Raw genomic sequence first — 13,692 nt, 5'->3', positions numbered from 1 at the left:
TAATTTCTCCCAAATTTCCCTACTCTGTCACACTTTATGCAAGGTCAATCATTTATATCCCCCCCTTAATTTGCAAACTTTTATGGAATGACAAAACTCAATTTAAAGTAATGCTGTTCATCACTTTTTTACAAATGATAACATTGAATATTCTCCACATACACACACATCTCAATCAAAAAATCGGTTTAAAACTTAAAAAAAATAACAATTCTCTTGAAAGACTATTCTTCCCAAACCTTCCCGAAAATAATTAAACCTTTACTCAATCGATAGCACCCAATATCCACACAATCACCAAGAATTAAACTTTTAAACCAAGAACACGTTAGCAACCATCTAGAACTACAGCAACCTGGAAGGTCCTAGGACCACTACATAGAACAACCAACTCGCCAGAAAACCCTAGCAACCCTCAAAAACACCCAAGAAGCCACCATAAACCTACAGCACTACTTCAACCTACTCAACATTTCCAATATACAAGGTAGTAACATCGCTTTCAGCTAGCTAGCTGAAGACCACAATTTATTGCTATACCTATATTTGTAGGAGCACATCTATTTTATATTTCTGTAGTATGTAAAATGAATGTTTATTCATTTATTTTAAACAATAATTTAACATTCTAACATCCGTGTACGTTTATTGATCCACAATGAAGATCTTAATGTAAACATGTTATTGTTTATTGACCATTTTGAATGTTTAATATTTTGATTGAGAGCCAACTTAATCAGGCAAATGTGTAGGTTTTATGAATTAGGATAAATAGAAGATAATTATTTATCCGGTCTGTTAATGTGTACTGTCCCTTTAACTCAAACACGTGTTAGCTCTAAATATCCGGTTCTTGGTGGATAATTTGTTTGAAAACCTTAGGAATGTCTCGACTGTGTCCGACCAAACACGATTTGACGTGACATTTTTTGAATGTCCTGCGTCAGAGTTCATATGTCGCTAACTTATTGTACCACAATAGCACATCACAAGTGCTGAAATAGTGACCGTGGTAACCCCACATTCCGGGTGCGGTATGTAGCTCTGGTTGTTAGGACGGTTGTTGGTGATCTGCTGGTTGTTATTGATCGGCTGGTTGTTTTTCTGCTGGTCTTCTTCTCACATCGGATGATGGAGCCACCCAGCTTCGTGTCAGGTCGAGAGGACATTTCCTCGGTGTTCCTGGAGAAAACGCCGGATGACAAACACAATGTACGCCTCATCTACAGTCGGGTTGCTGCACTCAGGGGATGGGGGTCGCAGTGAACACCATCTGACCTGTTGTTTCTTTTCAGGATTTAAGTGACCAGTATGCTTACGTAAGAAAGATTCGTGGGGATGGGAATTGCTTCTACCGTGCCTTCTGTTTTGCATACCTGGAGTCGATTCACAAAAATGACAGGATTTTGCAGAGGTCAGCCCTAAATATTAGAATAAGCACAGCGTAACATTTAATCGGCTATGTTGTCAAATAGGTTGACTTATCTGTTGGTTTACATTTTCAGATTCAAGGTTAGACTGATGAAGAGCAGAGGAGAGCTGTCCTCGGCAGGATTGGATGAGTCTGCCTTTAATGGTCACCTGAATAAAGTGAATTAGCAGTTCTTTATGTTGCAAAATATGATCAAGCCTATACTCTTGTTTTATCACTTCAAGTGAATTCTTAGTTATAAATAATTTTAGCGTGACAAACTAATACCCTCTCTCTTTAGGTCATAGACGTTGTGGAGCAATGCCAGGCCGATGAGAAAGAAGAGACGTTGCTCACACTCTTCAATGAGCAATCTACCTCCGACAGCGTCGTCCAGTATCTGAGACTGCTCACGTCCACCTACCTACAAAACCACGCAGACTTCTTCTGTAACTTTGTAGAAGCACCTTGCCTGAAAACCTACTGCAAACAAGTTAGTAACAGTGTTGCTGCCCTCTTGTGACCGAGTAGTGCAAATCATTTAGGATGTAATGACAACGCATCAATAACATTATTCGGTAAACATTGTTGTACTGCTAACCGGGCCATGAAATCCAAAATGTCGTTCTTTAAGGAAGTAGAGACGATGGCGATGGAGTGCGATCACGTAGACATCTTGGCTCTACTGAAGGCCCTGGATGTTGGCATCCACGTAGTGTCCATGGAGGGCCACGACCATCGGCTGGTTCACCACATCATTCCAGAGGGGGCAGAGCCCTCCCTGCATCTTCTCTACCACACCTCCCACTACGACATACTCTATCTGCGTTCCAAACTCTGACCACTGCTGTCCACCAAAGACTCCAGCCATCTAAGGGCTGTTCATCGGATGTATAAACATCAAAAGGATTTAAGAAAAAGTCATAAACAAATGCCTTTCATACCATAATGTAATTGTACAGTGATTGTAAAACATACAGAGATATAATTTTGCACAATATTGTCTTCAAAAAGGTTGTTTAAAATATTCCTGGACGTAAAAAGACATTTCTCACGTGTCTGTCCGCAAATAAAAGTGTTTCCGTCAATGCTCATTGCTGCTGTTTAGCCTTCTTCTGTCTTGGTTTCTTGGGCTGTTTTGAGACACTGGTGATGGCCGACTCCACACCTGCCCGAGGCATCACAGGCAGGGAGAGCTTGCCCATCTGGGTGGGGTACTTGGTCCGGATGTCGTGCTTGAACACTGGCTGCGAGAGCAAGTACTTCAAGTGCTTCTTCATGCCCTTCACCATCTTCTGCTGCTGGCGGTCGTCATGTTCGTCTCTTCCTCTGCCTGAAAAGCAAAAAAGGGACAGTAAATTACAAATTCCTCAAAACACGTGAGATGAGTGAATGAGATGTGTTTATTATGAGGAAGTGTAACGGTACCCATCAAAACATCATCATCCAAGTCTACTTCCAGGTCCTCGGCTGCTTTTCTGAACCAGGAGTTGTGGCTCTTCTCTTTGCCGTTATGGAACTCTATCTTCTCAATTTCTCTGGCCAAGCCCACCCTCTCCTTTGAATGTAAACTGGTATTATATTAACCAAACACAACATGTCACTGAAGAAAAACTAACAACAACCAATGTCAAAAGAAGTCACCTTGATGGCATCCATGCATTTGTTCTGTACTGGGAACATGGAGACTTCTTCTTCATCCTTTCCAAGAGCCCTGTAGATCTTCTTGTAGTTGAGCATATCATCTGGACTTATTATGAGCAAGCTCAGACCTTCTTTGGTGGCTCTTGCTGTCCGGCCGCTGCGGTGAACGTACGTCTCCGATGTCCTTGGAACCTGGCATGGACAAAATGTTTTGATTTAAAATCAACTGCTAACCTAACGTCTTCTCTTTGGAGTTGGAGGTATAATTGATATCCAGCACATCCTAAATATGTACACACTTATGACCTTCCTTTTATCCATAAATGGAAGTGTCTTAAGGAGGCCTATTATGTGAATGACTTGTAAAAGATTCAGTGCCGATCCATTTGAAAGTGACATTTACCTGGTAGTGAACAACATGCTGAACGTTGGGGATGTCCAGTCCTCGGGCCGCGACATCCGTCGTCAAAAGAACACAACTGGAAACGCAATGATCAAAACAAAAGTTATTCCTGAATCTCCAGTAAAGGAGAACAAAAATAATGCTGAGAATCTATTATAAGACATGCTCTGAGCAGCAGGTTGCTGCTCAGAGCATGTCTTATAATAGATTCTCAGCATTGGTTCTTCAGTAGATGTTGATAATCCAATTGTGGGTAAAAATCTAAAAACAAGTCACTCACCTATCCCTCTCAGCAAACCTCTCCAGGTTCTTGAGACGCTGCTTCTGGTGCATGTTGGCGTGCAGAGGCAGCGGCGTGCGGTCCAAGATGACCAGCAGGCAGTTGAGCCTCTTGATGCAGTCAATGCTGTTGGCGAACACCATGGTTCGGCCGGGGTACTGCAGCAGGAAGTAGTAGAGGTAGAAGTCCTTGTCGTCCTTGTCGCAGTGGATCTGGGTCTCTATCAGCGTCTCCACCGTCGCTTCCTTCCGGGTCAGATCGATGACCTTCGGCTTGGACTTGATCCCCACTTTGTGCATGAGGATCTCCAGCTTGCTCCTGGTGTCCAACCTCCGCTTCTTCTGCAGGAGCCGCGAGGGCACACTGGCGGCCATGGTCAGGGTGGCCGAGAACACAAACATCTGCCGCTTGGGGTTGAAGTAGGTGGTGCTCAGCATCTCCAGGATGCTCTCCAGCTCAGCGAAGTGTCCGCGCTCTACCATGCGATCGGCTTCATCGATCACAAGGCACCTGCCGCAGGATAGTCGGGTTAGGTCAGTGATAATCAGTACCTCGTCAGCGGCGATGAGAATTGGGCGGGGCGGAGGTTTGATTTGGAGACTTACTTGAGGTGCCTGAGGGTGAGCAGATGCGGGTGTCCCTCGCTGATCAACTCCCACAGGCGTCCGGGAGTCGCTATGACGATCTCTGGCTGGCGCTTGAGCATGCGTGATTGTTTCTGTTGTGACATTCCACCGACAATTATAGCCGCCTTTATGTCTGCAAAACGGGGAAATATAGCGTTCAATACCATCAGCTGGGGAATATTTACGTTTATTTGCAAGGGACAATGCACAATAAATAATTGAGACAGATTATAGCCACAAGGCTAATTTACATCCGTTGTCAGAGTTTGAAATGCTTCTAACACTTACCAAGACAAAAGAGGAGATTAGATTCTTACCAGTGAATTGTGCGACCGCGTCTATATGATGTTTGACCTGGACCGCCAGCTCCCTGGTTGGGGCGATCACGAGTCCAAGCAGAGGCTGAAAACGAAGTCCGGATGGGATATCTTCTGCAGTATCTTCAAAGTCAAATTCGACATTGTCAATGACCTTAACACATCCCATTTTAGTTCCATCGTCGTTCTCATCCTCAGTGAGATCTCCTTCGACGTCCTCCAAATCTTGCGGAGGAGGAGCCTCAGTGTTAGGCTCCTCCTCAGTCACGGATCGGGCATCATCCCCCTTCTCAGCATCAGGTACGACTGGACTCTCTGATTGCATGTCATCATCTTTCTCTGGAGCGCTCTTCTTCCACTCCAGGATGGTGTGGATCATCGGGATGGCAAAAGAAAGGGTTTTACCGCTTCCTGCGGATAAAACACAAGGTGAGTATAGTGTTTAGTGGGTATAAAAAAGCCAAATACATATAGGTGATCATATTAGCTTTGCGTACACATTTTTAAACGTGAACTCACCCGTCTCCGCAGCCCCCACTATATCCATGCGGTCTCTAATAGCGGACGGCAGTGCCAGGGCTTGGATAGGTGTTGGTGAAGCAAACCCAAGATGGCTAAGGGCCTTCAACACGGGTGCTGGAACAAAAAGGTCCTTCCAAGCGCTCACATCCACGTTTTGGTTGCTGGAGCCAGAAAGTGCAGCATTTGTCCAATTCTTTTGTATTTTAGGGAGCTTATTCGCCTTGTCCTTAGATGGTTGTTTTTTTGGAAGAACTTTAACCTCAACCTCTACTTTAGCCTCTGGCAATGTTTCGGGTTGTGTCTCTGTGGCCTTTTGCTTTTTTTTTTTCTTCTTCTTCTTTTTTTCAATCGTTGTCTCCACTTCTGACTGCACATCATTTTTTGAATCTTCACCTCCAGCGCACTCTTCGTTAGAAGCTCTACTCTCTACCTTTTCCTTACTAACCAGTACCTGATCATCTCCATCAACATCCGCGGAAATAATCTCAGGCACGGCAACTTTAGCCTTTTTGATTTCCTTTTTTGCTGGTTTATCTGATGATTTGGTTGCCTCATCTGCTACTTTAGCCTTTTTGATTTTCTTTTTTGCTGGTTTATCTGATGTTTTTGTTGTTTCATCTGATGTTCTGGTTGCATCTTGGTCTACGTCACCCTCCATGTCAAATTCCCCGTCATCCTGCTCCGTCTCACTCGGTTTTCGTTTCCGGGGTTTCTTTTCTTTTTTTACCAAGTTTGAGGCGAGACTCTGCGAATCTACCAAACTGTAATCCGTCAGCTCCTCGAAACACACCAGGCCGCCCATTCCTTCATCGGAGAATATACTTGGGTCGAGGTCTACTGCTTTCCATTTACCTTTTATATGAATTCCCCTATTATCCGACTTTTGCTTCGGCGTGAAGAATCTTCGTTTGTTTGTACCCTTTGGCTTCATTTTCCTACAGAGAAAAGGACAAATTAGATTGACTTTATAACGACAAACACAGCAACGTGACTACCTCATGTTTGCTAGTTCGCTACTTTTAGCTTAGTTCGTGCATGTCTGCACGATGTGGCCTAACATTACACATGTTGAATCAATTCTACTGTTCCGGTCAATTCTAGATAATTACAAGAATAATACATTTAAATGAACATTAGTAACTTACCTTAACTCTGAAATTCTTATTCGGAAGGCTGCTAAAGTTAACTCACATGTCACCAGAGCGCAGCCATTACAACGATGGTCACGTGACATACAAAACTTTATTAGTCCACACAACAGCACAGGCGGGATCGTAAGTATTTTATTGCCTTATAATACTATCATTTGTTTGAAACTCCCCCTGGCTCTGCTCTTGATCAATGTATTTTCTGTATTAATGAATGTTTGCTTGTTCTTGTTTGTATCGTAAAGATTTAATAAAGATTTATAAAAAATAAAATACTATATTCTACTTATACCAGCATGTTTTTCATGTGCACCTTTTTAAAAATAAATCGTTTCTATAAATGCGATTCTAGTGGTTGGTATTCATTTAGAGGTAATATGGCACAGAGCAGGTTACATTTGTGGAAATATTTTTAATATGCAATATTATGCAGATGATCAAAAGTTACAATTATTTATCATCATTCATATTTCAGTATGTTATCTAACCATCCAATATTGAAGGAAACCTCCTTAGTGCTTTGTGGGGTCTATGACCCTGCCCATGAAAATTAAACAGTTTGTATCCTCATGGTAAATGAAGAAGAAGAAGGGTCTATCGATTGTGAAGGTCATCGGCATAGAGTAGGCTGTAATACCAATTGTAGTCGCGGCTGCTGCGGTGGTGCCCAGCTCATCCACCTCTATCCCGGCCTTGTGCAGCACCTGCATAACGTGATGCTGATCTGTATTACCACTCGTTTCATATACAGCAAGAAGTGTGATGTTGAAAACAAACTTACCTCTGTCACTTTGATGCCTTTGTTTTTGGACAACCTTGTGAGATTGGCTGCAGTGTTAAAGATAGTGGAAACACCCATATCTGGAAGAAGGCGGTGCAGGGAATACGATTGCTCCATTCTGAATTTGGGCATGTGCACCTCCAGTTTGCTAGTACAAATGACACCATACACAGCATTTAGATGAGTGGCAATACTGCCTAGCTATGTAATTGGCTCTTGTCATTTAACATTTTGACATGTTAAAGTTACGTTTTCCGTAGATTTGTGACCCACGACTGGAACCTCTCTGCGCTGATCTCATCATCAATCAGGGTGTAGTCCATATCTTTGTTTGGCAGGACGATCAACATGGCAACACCATGCCTATATGGAAGCTTCAACACTTTGGCCCCAAGGGGGATGTCTTCAGCTGTGTAAAACTTATCTTCTAAAAACATCATAGGCACCTGCACAACGTTATAGTTATCAATGTAGAATGGGGCATATTTTGTGTTATTGGGATTAAAAGGCACATTCCATTCCCCTGTTTGGAAGAAAAAGTCAGTCTTAGTTTTGCTATTGTAGTGGAAGAGAAAACATTTGTATATTTATACATATCTTTCTAAATTGGAGAAGAAGCACATTTACCTTCAAAGAAAATAGTGTTGATCAACATGAGCTGGGTGAGTGGATCCAAGCTGGTTAACATTTTAGTCACTTTGTTCTCAGTCTTCTTGCTGATGTACTGATTAATGAGGTCGATACTGCCTTCTGTGTCTGTTAAGTTTACATGCATGACATCAGCGCTGAAATACATCTTGATCTCCTCACTGAACTTTGCCTCAATCTCAAACCCTTGAGAGAGAAACAGGGCAGTGCTCTGATCCAGCTGTATGGAGGCATTCTGGGTGAGGTTTCCATGGAGATATTGGAATAGTTTAGGAATGAATTCTGGCTGACCAGCCACCTCCAACTCCTCCAGGTTGAAGCCCTTCAATATTTCATCTCTGGTGACGCCATCGGTGGCCAAAGACAGGGTGGCGAAGGCGGTAGATATGCTTAGCGGGGACAAAAATATGTTGTGGTCATGGAAACTTGATATTCTTCTGTAGAGATTCATGGAGAAGCCTGTATTCTTGAAAGACAGATCTTGTATGGTTGCAATGGGTAACAGGATCTGCGCAAGGGTCCGGGTGTACGGGTAGGTACACGCTAGATAGAGATGGAAGTAAAGCACTATGCTCACTTTCGGCCCTGCCATCTTTTTCTTTTCAACCTGAAATGTTGAAGGATTAAGATGAAGGACGTTATAAGTAGCTTAACCAAATCAATTTTTTCTGGAAAATACAATAATAGATTGCCTTGAAAAACACAGGCCTACCGTTCTGCCTTGGAAAACAACAAAACTAAATGTCCAAAACCCAATCTATTATTTGGGGATACAAAGTGCAAGTTTTTTTAGGGTTAAATATTAACCACAGGAGGAACTTCAATGTGGATCTAGATCTGAGGCCATTTAAACACTGGATTTTTTTCAAACAAAGTGAACATTAGAACAGAAGTTACTTATGGGGTCAGTGTCACTTTAATAACATACAAAATAAAAATAGATGAATACAGGAAGTCACTGCAGCCATAACATGAATAATGTATACCAAAACTGATTATTTTAGTACCAAAGAATGTGAGTAAGTGAAAACGATGCAATCATATAAAACCAAACAACGCTGTATACTGCAAATCTTGCATATACAGTTCCAAACCAGCAAAGCAACACCCAAATAAATCCAACAAAACAACTAATAACCATCACAGAATCCCCCAAGAAGTCAACAAACACACACTTGTGGTTGTATCTGAAGGAGGCAGACAGAGGGAGGTCTACACTGTGAGGTTGCGTGGCCTCTTGGCATGTCACACAGAAATATATAAGAAAACAGGGTTTTGCCACAATCAAAGGTTAGACCTAGCTAAGAAAAAAAAAAATCAGAATTTAACCTCAAGAACGCAATTAATTCATAAGTATTTGTACAGCCCCCGATGTAAATGAACAATGAAACTATAATCGTAGTTCTTTGGAATGACACTATAGAAATTAATAAACGATTTGATGAATTGGTTTGATGGATAGCGCTCACAGCAAGCGGTTATTTAAGTTATTCTCCAATTACCTTAACAACCGATCAATGATTTATAGAAAGATTTAAAGTTGACTAATTATGCTACCCCTCATAACTAACAAAGTCTTAATATCCTACTTAGGTGCTCTTTAAGAAAGCTCAGAGACACTGCTGCAGACGAGAAGCATTATGCTTGTTGCATTACACCATTGAAATGATGTGAACTTCAGACACAGGACACCACACCACCAAGCACCGGTTCTCCAGAAAAGGCTTGACCCAGTTTACCTGAAACATCTCCATAGTAACTTCCATAAGACAGGAAGGTGTCTGATATCTAACTTGTTGCTCTACATCCAATTTTAGTTTGACTCTTCTTGGACCCAAAACAACTTTGTAAAACCAACATGTTTGTTTTGAAAGCACAATCTGTGATAAGCGTGTGGATTGCCAACAAAAGCCTACAGTTCAAAATCGGCCTGCGCCAGACTGGGACCAAGCTGAGTATTACAACAATGCAGCCGCTCTACAGACAACAAGCCCCATTCAGCCACACATGCTAACCCACCTTTCAAATCTGATTTAGATATTGACTGTAACTGAAAAGCTTTCATAACAAGACGGGCATCTAGACCATGTCCCAACTCAAACATCAAAATACTTTTACATCCTACATATCCTTTGTAGTTGATTTCCTTTCTCTAGTTGTTGAACACAATCAGCAGAATTTAATCTGTGGGCAGAACAGTAGAAGCAGACTAGTAGGTGTGGGGTTAGAGGTTGTGGTAACTACTATGTCTTGACACATCTTATATAGAAATGGTAGCTTTTTCTTCAGTCTTTCTGACTTGAGCCTGACCAAACCCAATCTTAGTGGTACTGATGGCTATTTATTTATGCATCCCTTGTGGATAGTTGGTTTCAAATTTAATTTATTTCATAGAATATAATGTTTACGATATAACTATAACAAATTTGAATTATTTCTAATTGGTTGTAACTTGGCTGTAGGATACACCCCAGGGATCAATACAGCATAGCTTATAGGCAATTCATATTTTGTCCTTAATATCCTTCCATTTTTTGGTGCTGGCCAAAATATAATTCCTTTAGATTTAAATTCCTTCGTACCACTTACAAAGTTTTGGTTGATTGCAGATAACTTCTCATATCCTAAAAATCCCCAAGCATAAACATACTACGTTCCACCACTGTTAAAATGTGAGGAGCTCCATCTCCAGTGCCAATCTTTTCCTCAGTAGAGTCACCACAAGCCCTCCCTGGGGCCCAAAGAGCTCCACAGTGTACACTATCTGCAAACAACCAAGTTTTCCTTTTAAATACTTTTTATTTTTTAAAAGTATTTTCCTGTCTTCTTAAATAAACACAACCCCCATCCATTAAAATAGTGAGGATAAACAAAACAAATACAATTTGGATATTGAAGGCGTTATGGTAAAAAAGGTCCTTACAGACTGGGTTTCACTGCATCAGAGTTCTGTAATCACCATTTTTCCAGCCTCAGTGCCAGGGTAGACTGAGATCCCGCCTTTGCCTTCTCTCTCTCTCATTCTTCTTCTCAATAGCTTGTCAGCGACTTAACCAGGGAAACTGTGTCAACCTTCTGGCTGGCCGCGTGGTCACATGTGCAAAAGGTTAGAGGAAGGAGCGAAGCTACTCCTGGATGTGGTTGCCACTCCAGGCAGCTGGTAAACAACGTAGGCCACTAGAGGAACATCTGCCACCACTCCTTACTGGCTGGGTTTGCTTTGTGGACTCGGCTCAGTACTTGCTTCACTACTCTTTGAACCTGGAAACCGAGTAGAAAACAAAACGTGGTTTTATAAATGAAACGGTAATAGTAGTTAAATATTTCTTTGCAAGAGAAGCACAGTGGCTGCCTTACCTGAGGTACACGTCAGTTTACCCTCCGCTTGCAAAGGAACGGTGGGTGGCTGCTGAGATTGGCTATAAGAAAAATAATTCCACAAATAGTTTGTCAACTAAATCAAACGGCCTATATACTGTACACGGCCCAACTCCAGTGTAGATGTATATGTGTGCAGATGTTCGACTCACCGGTCGAAGTAGGCTTGCCTCCTTCTCCTTAGCTCCTCTGCGGTGAGCGCCTCATTCTGGCTGCCTCCGGGGCCTGCTGAACTACCGTAGGTCTGGCCCCCTGCCTTCACGTTCACCACTTTGGTCTCAGAGGCTGCATTGCTCATGACTGATCCTGTACAAAAAGTGTACATCGATTATTGAGTATGGTTAGTCATAAGGGCAAATTGGAATTCACCTTTTATAATTGATAACACAGAATGTTGGCACGTTATGTCTGAGTGTACCAAGAGCCAGTGCATGAACCTCAACGAGGATCCACATTTCCCACCATCACGTCAACAGAGGGAACACATTAAATCCTGTACTGAAGTGATCTGGTACCCTGCATGCTGAGCTGTATAGCCCTGCGAAGGTCAGCCTCCTCATCCTCCACCTCCATGTCTTGTTTGCTGAGCGCCAAGGCCTTCTTCAGCTCCTCCTCGTCTTCATCCACTACCTCATCCTCCACAGCCATGGCCGTCTCCGGCTGAACATCGGCGACCAATCTCCCGCTCAGAGTAACACCCATCGAAGGCGGCTTGGCTGAAGCCATTGCCAACGCAGAGCTGATTTGGGATGATAAGAAACGCTGTATGAACTCAGGAGTAGTGGCTCAAATGCTGGTGCCTATTTCAATGGCCTATTCATACCTTTGACCACTACTAGAGCTCGCTTCATCCTCTCCGATTAGCCTTGGACGCTGTTGCTGCTGCACCCTCATAATTCCCAGGATCTGCTCTGCCTCACACTCGGGGAGATTTCCTCGGATTACAAATATGGAATAACCTGCGGAAAGACGGTTGTTTTCGTGCTCCTTTCTTTGTTAAGTATCAACACATTGGTAAAAAAAAGTGGAGCAGAGTTTTGGTTATTACCTTCCTGTTGTAACTGGGCGAGGAAGAGGGCTAGGTAGGTGTCGGAGATCAACTCTGGCCCGGTCAACAGCGAGTTCAGATTAAACCACTGCAACGGAGCGTACAGCCAAACGCCGTCATCATTGAGATGCAGACAACAAGGATTGGATTTTACCTGTGGTAAATACCACTTCTGATGCTCATACCTGTTTTCCAAGTTTACGTATTGTGAACCAGTGCTCCTTGTAGTTGCAAATAAAGGCCTTCTCATCTCTGAAGCATTTGAAAAGAAATGAAACATGTCACATTTAGAGCAAAATGTAAATATACCAATGACAGATTTGAGGATACTGTGCTGCTGTTCTGCATGTGTAATTGCTATTAAAAAAAACTTTAAAACAGCTCTTACATAGGATTAATCATTAGGGTCTGGTATTCCCTGCTGTTGAAGAGGATTAACTCCAAGCCCCATACTCCAAGTGCATTGCTAATAACCTGGAGGATATTGGAGAGAGATAATTATTCTGCCAAGTTATAACTCTTAACTTGTGCTAAGAGGGTCTGCTTTGAAATATAAACTGTTTAACATTGAGCAGAGAAACGTACTTGTATTGAAAAGAAACCACTGTCATCCAGATTTCCAGAAGGTTGCTACAAACAAAAAAAGAAATGTGAGAAACAAATGCAATAAACCATTTTTAAACGCAAATACAAGTAAATCATTGGGCACTTGTGCCCCGTATTGGCTCCAATACCTGTAGAAAGGTCCTATACTCTACACTGGCAATGCCCCCTTCTGCCATCCTCATCCTCTCCTCTTCATCCAGCTGATGAGCGATGGATGACAGGTCCACGGGAGTGAAATACTCACCTTGCAGCAAATTGTTGAGACAGTGTTGAGCGCACAGGGAGCCCTCTTGCTACAAACGGATCAGTCATGTCATTATCATTTCGACACGTCGAAAAGTTGATGCAAGTTAAAAAGACAAAGAGGAAAAAACGCATAACGCTGATAAATATAGCTAAGCAAGATGATCACATTCACTTTTTGTACCGACACTAGCTTTCCTTGGGTACAATAGCAGTTAATCGCTGTACTTGAATTAAAAACTTAGAAAAACATGTAAGAAATAAACAGTTATTTAACAACGAGATGCAGTTTACTAGCATTAGCATAGCTCGTGGGCCAAAACAATGCGTTTAGTACCATTAGAAGTCCGCTAACTCGGGTTAGAAGTGGACGCACGGCAGCGCGGGTAACCGCAGCAGCTGCACTAAAAGGTGTCCACTTAAAAACATCAAAATTTCATAGATCAATATTCAAATTAAAATACACAAACTTACTTTCTCATGGAATATGGACTCCATATTTAATTTTCTGTCAAACGTTCAACTCTGACCTCCGACCCGGCTTGGCTTCCCAGCCTATCAGAGGCTCGGGTCGTGTGTGTTTGTTTGTGCGATTGTTTTTGATGACATTTTCCACCGTCAACCTTTTTTTATTAAA

The 13,692-nt window shown here is 42.3% G+C and overlaps 4 protein-coding genes across 5 annotated transcripts; 1 reads left to right on the top strand and 3 right to left on the bottom strand.

The window, feature by feature from the left end:
• Positions 1 to 78: 78 nt before the first annotated feature.
• Positions 79 to 2,505, top strand: LOC132457958 (ubiquitin thioesterase OTUB2-like). Its single transcript, XM_060052370.1, has 5 exons — positions 79 to 1,212; positions 1,296 to 1,414; positions 1,506 to 1,590; positions 1,713 to 1,904; positions 2,046 to 2,505. The coding sequence occupies exons 1-5, from the start codon at positions 1,129 to 1,131 to the stop codon at positions 2,250 to 2,252; spliced, it is 687 nt and encodes a 228-aa protein (XP_059908353.1). The 5' UTR covers positions 79 to 1,128; the 3' UTR covers positions 2,253 to 2,505.
• Positions 2,344 to 6,455, bottom strand: ddx24 (DEAD (Asp-Glu-Ala-Asp) box helicase 24). Its single transcript, XM_060052364.1, has 9 exons — positions 6,349 to 6,455; positions 5,201 to 6,138; positions 4,682 to 5,092; positions 4,344 to 4,497; positions 3,739 to 4,248; positions 3,459 to 3,534; positions 3,056 to 3,247; positions 2,840 to 2,969; positions 2,344 to 2,744 (listed from the first exon to the last, which is right to left on the bottom strand). Exons 1-9 carry the CDS (start codon positions 6,435 to 6,437, stop codon positions 2,503 to 2,505), a joined length of 2,742 nt encoding a protein of 913 aa, XP_059908347.1. The 5' UTR covers positions 6,438 to 6,455; the 3' UTR covers positions 2,344 to 2,502.
• A 288-nt stretch (positions 6,456 to 6,743) lies between these two features.
• serpina10b (serpin peptidase inhibitor, clade A (alpha-1 antiproteinase, antitrypsin), member 10b) lies at positions 6,744 to 8,621 on the bottom strand. The gene is made up of 5 exons (XM_060052366.1): positions 8,493 to 8,621; positions 7,760 to 8,387; positions 7,382 to 7,655; positions 7,133 to 7,280; positions 6,744 to 7,055 (listed from the first exon to the last, which is right to left on the bottom strand). The coding sequence occupies exons 2-5, from the start codon at positions 8,370 to 8,372 to the stop codon at positions 6,864 to 6,866; spliced, it is 1,227 nt and encodes a 408-aa protein (XP_059908349.1). The 5' UTR covers positions 8,373 to 8,387; positions 8,493 to 8,621; the 3' UTR covers positions 6,744 to 6,863.
• Positions 8,622 to 9,653: 1,032 nt separating this feature from the next.
• Positions 9,654 to 13,675, bottom strand: atxn3 (ataxin 3). 2 transcript variants are annotated; one of them, XM_060052368.1, is made up of 11 exons: positions 13,530 to 13,675; positions 12,941 to 13,105; positions 12,792 to 12,836; positions 12,595 to 12,680; positions 12,392 to 12,458; positions 12,207 to 12,294; positions 11,982 to 12,117; positions 11,674 to 11,897; positions 11,311 to 11,464; positions 11,138 to 11,199; positions 9,654 to 11,041 (listed from the first exon to the last, which is right to left on the bottom strand). In XM_060052368.1, exons 1-11 carry the CDS (start codon positions 13,551 to 13,553, stop codon positions 10,983 to 10,985), a joined length of 1,110 nt encoding a protein of 369 aa, XP_059908351.1. In that variant the 5' UTR covers positions 13,554 to 13,675; the 3' UTR covers positions 9,654 to 10,982. The 2 variants fall into 2 exon arrangements, with proteins under 2 accessions (XP_059908351.1, XP_059908352.1); XM_060052369.1 differs by lacking the exon at positions 13,530 to 13,675 and adding an exon at positions 13,393 to 13,508.
• Positions 13,676 to 13,692: the final 17 nt, after the last annotated feature.

This window comes from Gadus macrocephalus, chromosome 5 (assembly GCF_031168955.1).
Source record: "Gadus macrocephalus chromosome 5, ASM3116895v1".
Classification (NCBI taxonomy): Eukaryota; Metazoa; Chordata; class Actinopteri; order Gadiformes; family Gadidae; genus Gadus; species Gadus macrocephalus.
Note: the sequence above shows the minus strand (reverse complement) of the source record. Positions and strands in the feature narration are given on the sequence as shown.

Bases quoted from the DNA above. Each gene is read 5' to 3' on its own strand.
- LOC132457958 (XM_060052370.1), top strand. From the start codon at position 1,129: ATGATGGAGCCACCCAGCTTCGTGTCAGGTCGAGAGGACATTTCCTCG. The intron at 1,213-1,295 runs GTACGCCTCATC...GTTTCTTTTCAG, and splicing joins CGCCGGATGACAAACACAAT to GATTTAAGTGACCAGTATGC. The intron at 1,415-1,505 runs GTCAGCCCTAAA...TTACATTTTCAG, and splicing joins AATGACAGGATTTTGCAGAG to ATTCAAGGTTAGACTGATGA.
- ddx24 (XM_060052364.1), bottom strand. From the start codon at position 6,437: ATGTCACGTGACCATCGTTGTAATGGCTGCGCTCTGGTGACATGTGAG. The intron at 6,139-6,348 runs GTAAGTTACTAA...TTTTCTCTGTAG, and splicing joins ATAAGAATTTCAGAGTTAAG to GAAAATGAAGCCAAAGGGTA. The intron at 2,970-3,055 runs GTGACTTCTTTT...TTACATTCAAAG, and splicing joins AATGCATGGATGCCATCAAG to GAGAGGGTGGGCTTGGCCAG.
- serpina10b (XM_060052366.1), bottom strand. From the start codon at position 8,372: ATGGCAGGGCCGAAAGTGAGCATAGTGCTTTACTTCCATCTCTATCTA. The intron at 7,656-7,759 runs GTAAATGTGCTT...TCTTCCAAACAG, and splicing joins CAACACTATTTTCTTTGAAG to GGGAATGGAATGTGCCTTTT. The intron at 7,281-7,381 runs GTAACTTTAACA...CATTTGTACTAG, and splicing joins GTCACAAATCTACGGAAAAC to CAAACTGGAGGTGCACATGC.
- atxn3 (XM_060052368.1), bottom strand. From the start codon at position 13,553: ATGGAGTCCATATTCCATGAGAAA. The intron at 12,118-12,206 runs GTAATAACCAAA...GTCTTTCCGCAG, and splicing joins CGCCCAGTTACAACAGGAAG to GTTATTCCATATTTGTAATC. The intron at 11,898-11,981 runs GTATGAATAGGC...ATCCCAAATCAG, and splicing joins AGCTCTAGTAGTGGTCAAAG to CTCTGCGTTGGCAATGGCTT.